This window comes from Vigna angularis, chromosome 4 (genome assembly GCF_016808095.1).
Source record: "Vigna angularis cultivar LongXiaoDou No.4 chromosome 4, ASM1680809v1, whole genome shotgun sequence".
NCBI classification, from domain to species: domain Eukaryota; kingdom Viridiplantae; phylum Streptophyta; class Magnoliopsida; order Fabales; family Fabaceae; genus Vigna; species Vigna angularis.
Window position 1 is genome coordinate 38,978,143 of NC_068973.1, and position 17,389 is coordinate 38,995,531.

The 17,389-nt window shown below is 35.4% G+C and overlaps 2 protein-coding genes across 2 annotated transcripts; both read right to left on the reverse strand.

Moving 5' to 3' along the window:
* Positions 1–7,074: 7,074 nt before the first annotated feature.
* Positions 7,075–9,735, reverse strand: LOC108342163 (putative receptor protein kinase ZmPK1). Its single transcript, XM_017579883.2, has one exon. It carries the CDS (start codon positions 9,580–9,582, stop codon positions 7,162–7,164), a length of 2,421 nt encoding a protein of 806 aa, XP_017435372.1. The 5' UTR covers positions 9,583–9,735; the 3' UTR covers positions 7,075–7,161.
* Positions 9,736–10,722: 987 nt separating this feature from the next.
* On the reverse strand, positions 10,723–17,063 carry LOC128196132 (uncharacterized). Its single transcript, XM_052876002.1, has 7 exons — positions 16,994–17,063; positions 16,558–16,639; positions 12,085–12,524; positions 11,885–12,011; positions 11,511–11,789; positions 11,348–11,452; positions 10,723–11,262 (listed from the first exon to the last, which is right to left on the reverse strand). The coding sequence occupies exons 3-7, from the start codon at positions 12,519–12,521 to the stop codon at positions 10,765–10,767; spliced, it is 1,446 nt and encodes a 481-aa protein (XP_052731962.1). The 5' UTR covers positions 12,522–12,524; positions 16,558–16,639; positions 16,994–17,063; the 3' UTR covers positions 10,723–10,764.
* Between the last annotated feature and the right edge of the window lie 326 nt (positions 17,064–17,389).

Consider the following 17,389-nt stretch of genomic DNA (forward strand, 5'->3'; position numbering starts at 1 on the left):
GAACAAAGCTTAAAAATCTAATTTTTATGGATACTGGTATCTGTTTTTCAGGACCGTTACAGTTAGAGCCACGAGAAACTAAAATTGGATATAAAAAGAAAAAGTGTCATTAGAAAAAACTATCAGTGATAAATGTGGGTATAGCTTTTAAGATTTTTTTTTCTTTTAGTGAATTAAGATAAGACTTAATATTGTTGGTAACAGTGAATTTTATCTTTTCATTAAATTAAATAATTTTTTATTCATTTTACTTTTATCTTCTTTATAATAATGCTAATTCAAATATATTGTTTTCCTTTTTTGTGTTTTTTTTTATATATTAAAAGAAAAACAAATGAAAACATTTTGATCATTTAAATAAAAATGAGTTAGTTTTATTTAATTAATTTTATTATAAAAATTTAAATTTTTTATTTAAAAGTAAATTGAATTTTTTCTAAAATTTAGTTCAAAGATTTTTGTTATGTTATTTCTTCAATGTTTGATGAGTAGTTATTTATTTTCAGACTATCGAATTCAAACATCTAATTTTGCATACCAATATTTTCTAAACGACTTTTCCAATATTTTTCTAATAAACATTGATGACGACTATTCTTTTCTTTTTAGCCATCCAGGTATTATCTAAAATGTAATTATTTTATATCCATTTTATATTCTTTATTCAAAGATGAAAATGATACCGCATACATCGTGTGAAACAGAAAAAGAAAAATTTATGACATTATCTTAAATAATGTACAAAATATACTCTAATACTTTTATACAGAGATTATACACTAAAAACTTTGTTTACTTTAAATATATTATTTTGAGCACAAAATTATACTTAAATATCCAAGTAACTAAGTTATGCATAAATGACATTAATTTGGTAATAGGAGCTGTTAGAAAGAGATTACAGGCATGATCACCCAACTAAAATATGACAGACAATATATAAGTCACCTAATTGAGCAAAAGTTTTTTAAATTAGTGTTTTCATACAGGAACAGATTATAACTTAAAAAGACGATAAGTGGCTTCTTCAAGCTCATATCTTATATTATTATAATTATAAGACAAAAATAAAAACCAAATAATATAAAATAAACAAAAAATATCACCTCCATTAATTAGCTAATGAGGTTAAAATAAAATAAAAAGGTTTTGTGTCACAAAATATTAACGAGTAAATTTTATCTCAATTAAACTAATTCAATTTTAAGGAAAGCTAATTCCAAAAAATTAATTCTTTGTTCAACTCTTTTAAACTATTAATTAGAACATGGCCGCATGCTATATGTTGAACTGATGAAATTTAGATTTTAGAAATAAAGCTTATGATAAAATAAACTTGGTTTTGTAAAGTTAACGTGTAACTTTAACCCTACCCTTATTCCACAGTCTTCCAATATTGTATTTTGATTTTTGTTTTCTTTTCCTCTTCCTTTTTTTACATCATCCAACACATTTTGGTTTTCACTTCCTTTTCAATTTCATCCCACTTTTGTTTTGTTGTTGAACCCCAAACTTTGTTTTGCAATCTCCTAACATTGTATTTTGTTTTTTTTTTTTTTACTTTTCTCATTGTTTTCATTTACCCTTATCTAACAATAAAAATCACCTCACCCATCCCAGAATTACTCCAGGCTAAGCACGCTTAACCATGGAGTTCTTATGAGTTAGGCTGCCAAAAAACAAATGCATTTTGGTGATATGAGTAGCCTAATCAATCCCTTTAAGCTATCCTTCAACTGTATAGTGTCATACCTACACAGTCTCTGGATCCCTCTCATTCCGGTGTATGTTCGATTCATCCATGTGTCCGTTCCACTGGAAGCCTGCCAGGAGCCGCTCCTTGTCTGTGTCCCCTGCACCATGCCTCTTGCACCGGCGATCACTCCCCGCCCTCGTCAGTGCCCGGGTATCACAGTATTAACTACAAACAAAGAGAACGCAATTGAAAAATATAAAATTTTGTAATTTAATAAAAAAAATATTACTGAAGACTTAATTAAAAACACTAAGATTTATCTATTAGACCTACAGTGAAAAATATTAAGGGACTATAATCTAAGTGTTGATCTATCTCTATTTTCAGGCTTGCAGAACTTTATTGTACTTCTATTTGCAATGAAAACTATTTTAAATCTCTAACTTTGTGGTGGATATATAGTTCATAAGAGTATAACTCTTATGTTTTTAGATAGCTGTCAAGCAGCCAAACATTGACAAGACTATAGACAGTTGACTTTAGTATTAAGAAGAACATCTCTTATATGAGATCATCTATAATTTAGGCGATATTATGATTATATATTAAAGTAATTATATTATAATTAATTAATCTAATTAAGATAGATTTCAATATTATTTTAATAAGTAAGTTTTTATCTAAATCAATTTTACAAAAATGTCTATAAAGTGAAATTTGAAAATTACTTATACATTATAACTTAGTTTTATCTATAAATGTGAGATATTCTAATATATATATATATATATATATATATATATATATATATATATATATATATATATATATATATATATATATATATATATATATAAATTAAAATAGATCCAAAGAAAAATGAAATATAATATTAATGATTGACTAAATATTAAAAAGAATTGTATTAAGAGGTTTCATAATCTTGAATACATACTCTGTAGTATGATATCTAGACCGAACAATTAGTATTCAAGATCGATCGGTCTATCTACTGTAACAACGCTCGCAACAAGGTCAAACGTGGATAGCGCTCGTCAACCAGGTCAAACAAGGTTAAAAGATGTTAAGCCACAATTGGACCAACATTTAAGTTGTTGGGCTAATAATCCAGCAGAGGATAACATAATCAAAGATATCTAATTAAAGATATTCATAAAGTTGTTTATGAGCAACCACCCGGATTTTAAGGTAAGTCTGTTTATATTTTATTAGGTTTGTGATAACCTATAAATACAGGTCCAAAGCTAAAAGCCAGGTACGTTCTATGCACTCTTCACTACGTCCAAATACTCAATAGTGATAACAATTCACTGAATATTCTATTGTGAGCATAAGCTCTTCCAACACACGCCTAACTTGAGCGTCAGAGTGTCTTTTGTAGGTATCCTCCCCCTCGGCTCAGACTTGAAGAACTTGGAGCGGGAGATTCAGAGGTCAGAAGAAAGAAAATCACGTCAGCAAAGGTTCGTCTCTCGGTCCCACAAAATATCTACCGAAACATTTTGGCGCCCACCGTGGGGCCGGGGCGCATCCCTTATAACCACAAGGAACCGTACAAGGATGCAATCTCACCATCAACAAGCTTCTACGGCTTTACAAATAATTATTTTGATATAGATTCATTTTATTATTTAATTTATATGGTTTAATTTAAATATCTTAATTCAATATTATAATATTGTTCAAAGATTTATTAAGGGTCCAATGACGCACTCACCACTTAGCCAAATTTGACATCAAGTGTTCAATCGTACAATAGTTCAGCCATTCAGCCTCACTGGTATTCAGCCGTTCGGCTTCACAGGTGATAGGACCATGTAGAGAACTCGACCAAGAGGAGTGCAAGAACCGAGAGATAAATCTCTCTCGTCCACTACGAACTCCTAAATCGAAAAACCGAGCAGTAAGGAACGTTCTCCGCAAACTCTCACTCTCGTCGTAAATCGAGCGGTGTTGCACATCTCCAAGGACTAACACTCTCGTCCACTAGGAAGTTCCAAAACGAACTCCTAAGTCGAAAAACCGAGCGGTGAGGAACGTTCTCCGTAAACTCTCTCTCTCGTTCGAAACTGAGTAGTGTTGCATGTCTCAAGGGACTGACACTCTCGTCCACTAGGAAGTTCCAAAACGAACTCCTAAGTCGAAAAATCGAGCGGTGATGAACGTTCTCCGTGAACTCTCACTCTCGTCCTAAACCGAGCGGTGTTGCACGTCCCCAAGGACTTACACTCTCGTCCACTAGGAAGTTCCAAAACGAACTCCTAAGTCGAAAAACCAAGCGGTGAGGAACGTTCTCCGTGAACTCTCACTCTCGTCGTAAACCACGCAGTGTTGCACGTCCCCAAGGATTGACATTCTCGTCCCCTAGGAAGTTCCAAAACGAACTCCTAAGTCGAAAAACCAAGCGATGAGGAACGTTCTCCGTGAACTCTCACTCTCGTCCTAAATCGAGCGGTGTTGCACGTCCCTAAGGACTGACACTCTCGTCCACTAGGAAGTTCTAAAACGAACTCCTAAGTCGAAAAATCGAGTGGTGAGGAACGTTCTCTGTGAACTCTCACTCTCGTCCTAAACCGAGCGGTGTTGCACGTCCCCAAGGACTGACACTCTCGTCCACTAGGAAGTTCCAAAACGAACTCCTAAGTCGAAAAATCGAGCGATGAGAAACGGTCTCCGTGAACTCTCACTCTCGTCCTAAACTGATCGGTGTTTCACGTCCCCAAGGACTGACACTCTCGTCCACTAGGAAGTTCCAAAAGGAACTCCTAAGTCAAAAAATTGAGCGGTCACAAGCATTCGACCATTCAGCCTCCTCACACGTATACATTCAATCGGCCTCAAAGGTGCTCGGCCATTCAGCCTCGCAAGTACTCGGTCGTTAGGCCTCACAAGTACTCGGTCATTCGGCTTCACAGATATTTGGTCATTTGGCCCAAAAAGTATTCAGTCAGTCGGCTTCATAGTGCAAATAAACAAAATGCTATCAAAGTCGCTAGTCAACGTGGGAGAAAGTTCTAAAAAGAACTCCCATCATAAGCCGATCGCCTAGTAAAAAGTTCAAAAGGTAACTCCAAAAGTCCACCATTCGGTTAGAGACGAGCAACGACTCAAATTATAATCAGAACAACCTCCCCAATAGAACGAGGACGACCTCCCCCAAGCTCATATAAGTCTTATACTTAACCTTGGCTAAAGCCAAACGGTTAACTCGGACTTGGGGGACATTATGTATAGTATGATATCTAGGTCGAACGGTTAGCATCCAAGACCGATCGGTCTATCTACTTTAGCAGTGCTCGTCAACAAGGTCAAACGTGGACAATGCTCGTCAATTAGGTCAAACCAGGTTAAAAGATGTTGGGCCACAATTGGACCAACATTTAAGTTATTGGGCTAATAATCCAACCGAGGATAAAATAATCAAAGATGTCTTATTAAATATATTCATAAAGCTGTTTATGAGCAACCGCCCGGATTTTAAGATAAGTCTGATTATATTTTATTAGGTTTGTGATAACCTATAAATACAAGTTCAAGGCTAAAAGCCAGGTACGTTCTATGCACTCTTCACTACGTCCAAATACTCAACAGTGATAACAATTCACTGAATATTCTATTGTGAGCATAAATTCTTTCAACACACGCCTAACTTGAGCGTTGAAGTTCCTTTTATAGGTACCCTACCCTTCGATTCGGACTTGAAAAACTTGGAACAAAAGATTTAGAAATCGAAAGAAGGAAAGTCACGTCAGCAAAAGTTCGTCTCTCGATCCCACAAAATATCTACCGAAACACATTCCATGGATTACCAAATCTTGAAAATTTATGGAAATCTTAAAACTACTAAAATTTAATTGGAACTTTAAAACTGGATAACTTTTCCACTTCTAGGTGCTCAAAACTCCGATGATGTTCCAGAAAAAGAAAAACGCAGACTTCGGATATAACTAAAATTAACCCCGTGACTAATGTTTCTTATATTGATTTGCTTGCCAAAAGCCAAAAAACTTGACCAACCTCTCCAATTGAAGCATAGATAATCGTCATTGGCCAAGTTGCTACGTTTAGGTATGCCATTTGGGTCGGTATGGATTATTTGATTAAATTAACAATATATATATCTATTGGTTGCTTGACTCCAAATGGAAGACTATGAACTTGGCTGAAAAAAATACTCAAAAACAAATACGAGGACAGAAAGAAAAATGAAATAGGTTTGTATTGCTGATGTGTAAATTATCACAATTATTATTATTATAAACCCAAAGTTGTCTCAAATTGACCCAAATTTGTCAGTGGATTTTTAGTTCAGTGGTCTTCGTTTCCATGAGCAATCATCACACAGTTTTTGTGGTTGGAATAATGGGAACTCAACTTGACATAAAATAGTCAGAACTCGGATTTGTCATCAAGTATAGCAGTAATGTTTGGCTCACGTTATTTTTGTCTTATTTTTCCTTACATTCTTATTTAAGATATCAAATTATTTAATAAGAAGAAAACTGGAAAAGGAAAGAAAATGACCGATAATGAATCTTATCTCAGATAAATTGATACCAAAAGAATACGTGACATTTGACGGAAAAGAGAGAAACAGATTGAAGTATTAAGAAACATTATCTGTGAAAAAACAAGTCGAGTTAAGAAAAATTGTTAAAACACAACACGATAAAACGGTAATTATAAAAGGAAGTTAAAAAATAATGTAAGAAAACCAAGACTAATGTTTCCCTCTGATACAACTGTCAAGGAAATTTCTAATAAATCCATTTTCTTATTGTATGATGATTAAGGATATTTACAGATTTACGGCAAGAGTTTTTGGCTTATGTTGTCTGTTTACTGTTGGCTGTTTTCATCTTTATTTCTAATCCTTATTTATAATATCTCTACCACATTTAATGTTCATTAAAGAAATAATTAATTATCCTTATTCTACATGAACAATTTTCTAATAAGAAGCAAAGTTTAAGAGCTATTCCAACTCAAACATAAAACTCTTACAAGTTCAAAAGTCCAAAATAAAAAGGATAAACAATACTGAACTATATTTTTAATTCTTGAATAATTTGATATTTTGATCTTAATTCCTCTAGAAACACTTTGTTTTAATCTTTTTAAAAATAGAAATTGTCACATTTGATCTTTAGTAATATGATGCACAAAATATTAAATAATTATTTATTTGACAAATTATAATTATTGCATGTCATAAAATAATCTTAAGATTCATATAATTAATATTATTAACCTATCTTAAGATGGTACTATAACGAAAATATTGATTTTGTGATAACTGAAGAACTTGATCAACAATTAAACCGAAATAATACTGTGTATAAGAACAGTAGCAATGCAGCATAAATATAACTTTATTGTTTATAATTTATCCTTTCCTTCAAAAGAAGATGCAGCACTGGTGACAAAAATGCAAAAACATGTAACTAAGGAGAGATGAGTTTATTTTCGTTGGCCAGAAGCATTTCTGCAACTTGGCTCATGGATGGTCTTTCATTCATGTCATCTTGGACGCACTGTAAAGCCACTTTAACCAAAACCTCTACTTCTGAAACGTCGAAGTTTCCTTCTAACTTGGGATCAATGATCTCCTCCATCCAAAAGGCACAAGTGGGTGCATGTTTTATCTTCTCCCTTATCCACGTCACCAGGCGATGGTGGTCCATGTCCCTGCTGTTCTCAAGACTGTGAATTGCCACAGGGCTTCTTCCACTCACCATTTCCAACACCACAATCCCATAGCTATAAACATCCACCTTAGAAGTGATACGCAGATTGTAGACCCACTCCGGAGCCATGTACCCTCGAGTCCCTCTTATTCGTGAAAAACTAGAATTTCCACGCTCGTCTCTGTTTAAAAGTTTTGACAACCCAAAATCTGCTACCTTGGGTTTGAACTCTGAGTCAAGTAGAATGTTTTGAGGCTTCACGTCGCAATGCAAAATCCACTCCAAACACTCTTCGTGTAAGTAAGCTAAACCTTTGGCTGTGCCCACGGCAACGTTGAACCTTTTCTTCCAATCAAGACCGTTGCCAAAGAGATTGTCTGCTAAGGATCCATGTTCCATGTACTCATACACCAAAAGCCTGTGCTTCCCTTCAACGCAATACCCCCACATGTCAATCAAATTCATGTGGTTCAGCATGCCAATTGTGCTTATTTCAGCCAAAAATTCAGCTTCCCCTTGAGTAGCTTCGTTTAAGCGTTTAATAGCCGCAACACGGTTATCATATAATGTCCCTTTGTAAACAACCCCGCCTGCTCCTCGCCCAACCTCTTCTTTGAACCCTTTTGTCGCGGCTTTTAGCTCCGCGTAGGTGAACCTCTGAAACCCTGTGGCAGACAGAAGATGGTGTTGTTGATCCAGCCTGTGAGGGTGCTTGCTTGTTCTGAACAAGAAGAACCACACCAAGAAAATGGTGGAAAACTCAAACACTCCGACCCCGCAAGCGAACCAAACCAAGAAACTCAACGTGGAGTTCTTTTTTGGCGGCTGATAAACCCTGTTAAACTTTTGAGACAAACCAACGGGGCAATTCATCCGGGAATGCTTTAGAATCTTCGTGGACGAGCGCAGAATCGAATTCGGCAACTTTAGATAAATCTCTCCGTCGAAACTAGGAATATCCCGTCCATTGAATGCCATCGTTTTCGGGTAACAATTATAGGTAGCAAACTCGTTAAACTTTAACTGAACAGCTACACATTTATCGCAAAGTGACAGACATATATTCAGGCATTCCTTTAAGCTCGAAACGCGTGTCACGTTCCAGTCGTAGCCATACAGTTCCGTGGTTTGAAGACGGAGAAAACCAAATGACTGGCGACTGTTGCAATAAAAAGATGAAGGAGAAAACTCAGGCTCACAGCCCAGAGTCCAGTCATTGGGATCCTTAACCTTAAACCCTTTCAAGCAATAGCAAGTCCTTCCAATAACGGGATCATGATTGCACATGCTGTTCGCTCCACAAATTCCATGAATGGTGCACGGTTCTGAAATAACTTGCCACGTCACCTCCCACGTCTTACGCTCCTCGTTGAAGCTATACAAACGCAAATTACCATCAGAATCCAACTTGAGTATCCTGTACACTTTTTTGGGATAATCCGTGGAGAGAAATTGAAACCCGTCAGAGGAAGTGAATTGTCCAAAAGAATCTAAAGAAGCAGTTTTGGTTACATTGTAGGTGGATCTGCCTATGTCAATTGCAAGCTTCCACGATGGTGGCCAGTACACGCTGGAAAACGTGCGACCTTTGTAGAGTAAGCGAAGAACGTTGTCGTTGTCGAAGTAAAGCTTGTAGAACCCCGATGAATGGTTCGTTGCACTTCTCGAAGAAACGAGACCGCCTCGTTCCGTGAGTGGTTGCGTTGGAAGAAGGGTGTCGGTTGGGGAAGCGAAGCTTTGCCAAATGGTGGTGCCTTTGGAATTGAGGAGAAGGAGGTTTCCGTTGTTTCTTAGCTTCAGATAAAGTTGGGAGGAGGAAATAGTGGCGGTTTCCCAGATAACGGTTCCTCCGGCATCCGTCAAAACGAGGTTGCCGTTTTTCCAGAGTGATAGGAAGGAGCCTTTGCCGTTGACAGGTTCGTCACGGTTGGCCATCCACACAACGGTGGGTTGTTCGGAGCGCGTGAAGCAAACGGAGAAGCAGAAGGCGTTTTCACCAACTTGGAAGAAGCCAGCTGAAAAATCACCATTGGATGAAAAGAGGATGTCGCTTTGTTTCTCTACTGAAAGTGAAGAACCTTCTTGAAGTGTATCTGTGGCTGCAGCAGATGAAGTTGAGATGAAGAGGAGAAGGATAAAGGGTTTGATACCCATTGCTGTTGGGAGCATAAAGTACATGAATTAATCGATGTTGATACACCATCAATGCCTCAGTCCAAACCTGCTACATCTTTATATACATCTACAATTATTGTTTCCTTTTTTTTCTTGTTGACTTTGTCATAATATCCAATTGTTTTTGTTTTTAAAACTATTGTTTTTGGTATTACGTTTGATGCCTATTTGTTTAGTTGGATTCTTTTTACATGTGTGTACATATAAAAAAGAAGATCGATAATGTAGGAAATCATAAATCGATAAATTAACAACAAGAAAGTACATAAGTTACTGTATTTTTCATATTTTACGATAAAAACTTGTAAAAGATAAGTTGGTTGTAGATTTTTCTATAAATTTAATAAATCTTGTGAAATATTCACATAAAAATTTTATGAAATATGAAACATTATAGGTTTATAGGTAGGTAGTAAAGTTCTTCCCTTTCCTTCTTTTGTTTCCATCCATTTTATATTACATGTTGATATGCATTCAATTTATCATACCAAGAATAGGAAGAATCACTACAAGAAAAATCGCATTTATATACGGCCAAAATCCGTATATAACATCGAAAATCCGTATAAAAAGTGGTGTTATATACGGATTATATACGGTCAAAAATCCGTATATAAAAAGGGCGTAGATAAGATTACATACGGATTATCCGTATGTAACTTATATACGGAATATCCGTATATAACTTATATACGGATTATCCGTATGTAAATTATATACGGAATATCCGTATATAACTTATATACGGATAATCCGTATATAACTTATATACGGATAATCCGTATATAACTTATATACGGAATATCCGTATATAACTTATATACGGAATATCCGTATATAACTTATATACGGAATATCCGTATGTAACTTATATACGGAATATCCGTATATAAATTACATACAGCTTGACTTGAATAGCAGACCTGGTCATCCAACATCCAAAAAGGGACAATTTACAAGACCTGCCCATAATACCACACAGACAATTCACAAGACCTGGACATTATATCCATTCACAAATTTGATAAATAAATTAAGTATTTAAAACCTACAAACATGCATTTCACATTAATCATAATAAGAAAGTTTACATAATTGTTAATCATAATAAGTTCAAATAACATGAAAAAAGTCATTGAGGGAATAAGTGTGAGTCATACACATGTCCTACTTCTAAAAACATAACTAGTAATCTCCATAAACAGTATCATCTTGTGGTTGATTTGTTGGTTGCTGTGGTTGATCTGTTGGTTGTTGTGGTTGTTGTGGTTGAACATTAGCCTGTGGCTGATTCTGGGATTGAAGAAATTGTTGTGCAATTGCGGCTGCAGGAGGTGGAAGATACTGCATCATGACACCAATAAAGCCTTGCAATTGAGAGTTCATCTGTCGAAGTTGGTCATCATGGGTTGATACTCGTGTGTGGAGGTTAAGAATGTCCTCTGCAATCGGTTGCTGAGAAGAAGATGCCTGTGTCTGTTGTATGTAACTATCGACACAGTCATCTTGAGCACTGACATTTCCAATGCCGTATACGCGTCCCTTGTACCTTCCACCAGCAACATCCAACCAACATTGGTTCCTCAATCTTTCCTCATCTGCAGGGTCTAGGGGAGCACATGTTGAAGCCCCAACGGATGCTGTCTCAGATCTTATTTGAGAAAATCTGGCTTCAAACTCTTCCTGTTAAATGAATACATGATTATCGTTAAATAGATAGACCTAAGAATTATATAACCTAATAAAGAATAAGTTAGTAGAAACTAACATGTGTCCGCCTAGACCTTTCATCGACAAATTCTCCTGTTGATGCTCGAATATGTGTCTGCTGAAATATTTCATCAACATGCACTGACCGACCAAGCTCCTGTGACTGCAAGCAAAGAAGATGTAAGTTGTTAACATCAAATATTTTTAAAGTTTATATGTACCAGACGAATTGCATGCTCATGCACGCTAATGGATCCCCCAGTGTGCAAACAACCACCCTTGTCAGATGTCCTGTTCTTTTTGGCCGTTTCACATTTTTGTCTATAAACTGGCATGTTCCACTTCTCCAAAAGACCATTCCAAACAATATCCCCCATCCAATCAGGTTTTTTTCCTTCTGTTCGAGCTTTTTTAAACATCTCAGATAATCTATGAGATGCTTTTGTGTGGAAATTTTTTTTGACCTTTTCTTCATGGTTAGACCTCCATGAAACCTTTCTCTGTTGACAAAAAAGATGAATATTGGATAAGATAATTGAGAACCTTAACATTTAAAATTAAGTGTAGAACATAATGTAAATGAACACAAGTGTACCCTAAAACGCTCAAAGAAAACATCTCTTCGTGTCTGAGGTATTTGTCCCCATGTCACCCATGGCTCATCAAACTGTGCCTTGATGGTGGCTGTGATTGCTTTGGATGCTGTTTTTGTTGGATAAAAGCTATACCAAAATAAAAGTGAAATATTAGAATAATACAGTATATGCTTGGAACATTAAATTGATGTTTTCTTACCCTCCTCCAATAGGTGTAATGATTGGACGATTGTTGGAAACATCTTCAAAGTCATTGGCTGCTGAACTTGAACGTGGAGGGTTATCCCCTATAGGAGATGGTGATGGCATATTTGTGGGAGTTGTTGGGTTAGAACCAACATGGGGGGAGGGTGATCTCCATTGATCAGCAGCAAATTGTTGTGAACTAGGTGTCAAAGGAGGAACTTCCAACGAAGGTGGAATTGGTGGTGGAGTAGGTGTCAAACCAGGAACTTGTAATGGTGGTGGAACAAATCTAGCAGTGGAGGTAGAGGTAGGTGTAGATGGCTGACTACTTGAAGCATTTACGTTGTTGAAACGGTTTAACAACTTGACCATATAAGATTTCTTCTTGCCCTTCTCCTTTTCTGATATTGCTGAAGGTGGAATAGGAGGGTCACAACCATCTGATGCCATATTCTTGAACAAAAAACAAAATTGTACGGTCAATTTATTTTTACAATTGAATGGAAAGGAAAAGTAAGAAAAGAACATTTTGTGTTATTATGATATTACCTATTAAATGTGCAGGGAAAAATTGCAAAACCTATTATTGAAGCCTTGAAAAGGAAAGGTGCTTCTGCTATGGGATTTGTTGGTTTCTATTGGGGTGGTAAGTGGCTTCCACTAAATTGGTTTCTATTAGGGTGGTAAGTGGCTTCTGCTATGGGATTTGTTAGCTATAAAATGAAGTTTTTTTTTTTTGCAGTGAAAAAACTTCATTTTATAGTGCAGTAAACTGGAGAGATATTGTTGGTAAGCTGGTCTAGGTGCTGTGAAGAGTAGTGCAGTGGGAAACCTCCACCTGACAGTAATCTGAAGTTACAAGAGAGAAGTCTAATTTGAACATGAATTGATCTGAGATAGGGATGTGTGAACTGTTGGACCAGTCAACTTGTTGCTGCCAGTCAAAAACTCTAATGGACAGTTCAGATTATTCTTATGCAACTTGAGATAGCAAGTCATTACATCTGAAGATGAAGAGCTGGAAAAGAGTTGGACTTATAAACTGGTCACTTGAGTTACTTATAAATATAGCTAGTGTAGGTTTTAAGTCAGATTAGCAATCTCACATTTGTAACCTGTCATAGACAGTTGACCCATTTCTGATTTCCACTAACGGGTATACAAGGCAGAAACACATTCCATTAGATACGGGTATACAAGGCAGAAACATATTCCATTAGATACAGTTCATTCGTTCCAACAACTTTCAGTTTCTTAGTTTTAGTTTTCTGAGTCTTTGGGTTCTTACAAAGCATTGTATGATTACTCATTAGCATGTTTTCTGTGTCACCCTTGCCATGAAAGCAACTGGGTGATCATTATAAATAAAGCACACTTTTCAAACGGATTGCACTACAAGCAAGCTTTCCTTCCTATTTCTCTCAGAGTTGTTGCTGCTTTCAAGCTGTAACATTCCATTCGAGAGTCATGGTAACTATCTGCATATTGGCTGCAATATGCAGTTTTAGACTTTGCCTGTATAAGGGTTCACAGTTTTCTGGTTCATATATATTATACATTATCCACATCCCTTTTGTTATATGTTTATCTTTGGCTCATTCAAATAGTTCAAAAATGATTCTGCATGCTCATTAACAAATCAGATCACTCTTAGATGTTTATTCATTTGGTTAATTGAATGCGATGTTTTACACTGAAGGATTTGAAAGCTGAGGATAAGTTGGGAGATGTTGAGTACCAAGCAGATAAGACTACGAGACAAGGAGGATATACAGCCACAAATTCGAGTGTAGTATATATATATTAGTATGTGTGCATAATGCATTGGTCCTGGTTTTTCCCTAAATTCACTGTCCCCAACTAGTTGCTAGATGCACTAGCTCCAACTATTGCCAATTTACCATTGGTCCTAGTAATTCCTGCAATGACCCCAACTATTTTCTAAACTCACAAGTCCCAACTTTATTCCAAATGCAAAGGCCACAACTTTGTCCCAAATCCCAGAGTTGTTTCTCCAACCATTGTTTTCAGTCAATTTTGATTTTTATGTTTTTAAACATTGAACTTGCAGGGCAGTGAATTATTTTCTTGTAACAAGCTGACACTCAGTAAACATCCTCTTATGGAGGAGTGTAGAAAGACAGTAAATATCTAAAGATATTATCTTGATATTAGAGGGTAGTGGTGAAGTTTGTAAGGTCACTGTTTGTTAGGGAAAGGAAGTTTGTAAGATGGGAAATTGGACTTTAAGGTCATTGTTTCCTATATCACATTATTCAAAAACTAGGCTTCTACTCTACATTTATAAATTGGAAAAAGAATGTTTGGGGTATTGTTTACTAAAGAACCAAAGTAATAAATAAGGATTCCAAAACAAGCAATGGTGCTGCTTGCAGCACTCATTCTAATGTACAAGAAAACAAAATAAAAATATGGCAGAAGGCATGATAGCCAATAGTAGAAAAAAAATTAATAAATATATCTATAAATGCTAAATATAGAAAATAGAATACAAGATAAATAAATAAATTAAAGAAAACAAACTCATTGACTAAAATCCAAGAAAACATCACAACTCCAACATTAATTTGGGAAAATTAATCCAAATAAAAGGTTAGAACCACTTACTTGAGTTTTGATTTCACTGTTTTACTACAAATTTGGGGGAAATTTTTACCTGATGATTAACATAGTTCACAGTCAAGACAAACAACACATCTTACTGCAGTCCTAAGAAATCAGACCACACACAGGACAACCACACCATACACACAAGGAACAAAGAATCCAACACAGAGCAAAACACATGAGTAAACATACCTTGCTTCAGTTTCTGATAGATCTTTTGCTTCACTGTACAACACTTTAAGCCTTCCCAATGAGGTTCCCCACAATTCTCAACCACTTCAGCTCCTATATCAAAGTCAGAATAAAATTTCAACAAAAAATAAACACATATTAATCAACTAAACCATTCATTTTTCAATTCTGTGATTGATTGGAGTTGCTATCACTTGAGACATGCTTAAAATCATAAAAGAAACTTGTCTCAAGCTTTATACACAACAAAACTGAGCATAAACAGTATTGACCAAAGCAGACCAGATCAGAATACTTGGAGTATATATGAGAAAAAGAGCTTCAGACTAGATCTCTCTACTGATTTACTGATTTATATTCATATGTGTGTGTGTAAGGACCACTGGCTTAGAACCAAAGCTCAAGAAAAGAAAGAAAAATACAATAGAGTTTACCATTTTAGGTTACAGATGAATACAACACAAAACAACTATTCTATCAAGGATACAAAAGGGAAATGTGATAGGTTTGGAATTGGTTATAAGAGGAGGGATAAGAGGTATAACTGAATATGACAGTTATAACCTCTTGTAAATGTTTCTTTTTTTTCATATAAACTGGCTATTATAAGTAGTCACTGTGGTGGGAGGGAAACGATGTTGTTGATATTTCCTAGGAAGTAATAGGTTGTGGGAGTTTGAGGACAACTCGAAAGTCCTTCTGTGTTGATGTTTTACAGTCTTGTACCATATTGGTAGAAACAGTGCTTGTTTCAATAAGAACCTACCAAGAACGTGTCTTCTTTGTTCTATAATATTGGTTGAATCTATCAATTAGTATTTAGAGTTGGTTCTGTGGGGGACACAAAATAGGGTATGGTGCGTATGAGAATGGAGTCACACATGGATAATGTCGAAAAGATGATGCAAGAAATGGTTCAAGATCAAATGAATATCATGGGAGGTTTCAATGCTGGGAAGATTTCAGTCGTGGGCTAGCTGTGGTGGTGGAGCAAATGTCAGCAGCAAGGAATATGTCTGACGATAATTCTAGCTGTGGTTTCATGTTTTAAACACTTGAATTCGCCAGACAAATTCGACATCTATAGTGCTGGTTTAATCTTTCTATAATTGGTAATTATCTAATGGTGACAAATTCTTATCCTATGATTGGAACTAATCAGTCAATATATGTATTAAATTTTATATGCATCCACATATAGCTCCCTTTATCTGATTAAGCTCATATTTTGAAATGCTTAAGGTTTATACCACCCTCTTATAGGCTTTCCCTGGTCTAAGGACTTATAATAGCCTTATTCAATACACAATAAAATACAACACAAGATCATTCTTTGATTTCTTATACAGTGTATCTATAGGATATTTGATAGGTCCTCTTTAACTGTGTAATTTCTAAAGGGTTGTAAATATAATTGGGAAAAGAATCAAGGTTAAAATGTAAGGTCTGGGGCAATCAAGAAACAAAAGCTGCCATTTTTTATAAACACCAGAACAACACATTAATTTATTACTGAAAAATGAACATAATATTACAAGATCTTACAAGATAATATATCTTAAATTATAAAACATGCAATACAGGCCTTTTCTGTATTCAGAAAGATGATTATGAGAGATAAGTAACTAAAACACAACCATCATTGACATACAAGATTGAGTAATACCTGTAGGAGTATCGAATACAGCTAACAATCTCCTGCCAAGATCTTCAGCTAAGTTTAGTACTTAAAACTTGGTTTGAAGAGGCTGGATAAACATGAATTTCAGAAAATATATCAATAAATCTCTTCCACAGGTGCACACATCCTAACAGTAAGAAAGATGTTTATGTTTGTATCCAAACTAGTAGAAAACAAATACTTCTACATGTAATCATAAATAAAAAGATCAATCATTTCAAACATTAATCAAATTATACTCTAAATCTTGACCAACTTCTTAAAAAAAATCTTAAACACAACACTTGCCATCAGATAAGATGCTTCAGTTACATATCACATAAAAAGCCAGAATCTGACATCATATATTATATTTACAAAAGAAGAAAATCATATCAAACCAAAGTAACAAGACAAACCAAAACCAACCTTAAACACTTACAGATTCAATATGCCCAGTCAATGAGTATACTAAGCTTTCGTCAAATGCATTCCAAACACAAATTCTGCATCTGCAAGAATATCATGCAACCAGATAAAATAATAATCTTCTAGCTTCAAATCATGAAACAAGATTACAACGGCTACAACATTATTATCCTCACACTTGCACAAGACTTGTATGATAACAAGAACAATGCTTAAGTAATTAAGGGTTTGCTTAGTAAAGAAAATTATTTTACATTTTCATCACTTGTCCTATTACTTATAACAAAAGAAGCTAGTTGTTTTCAAGCATTTGCACGTTAAAGGATGAAAACAACCAAAAGTTGTTTCACTCTTTCCTCTTCAAATCAAATATCTAAACACAATAACTTCAAAACAATGTCACAGTTAT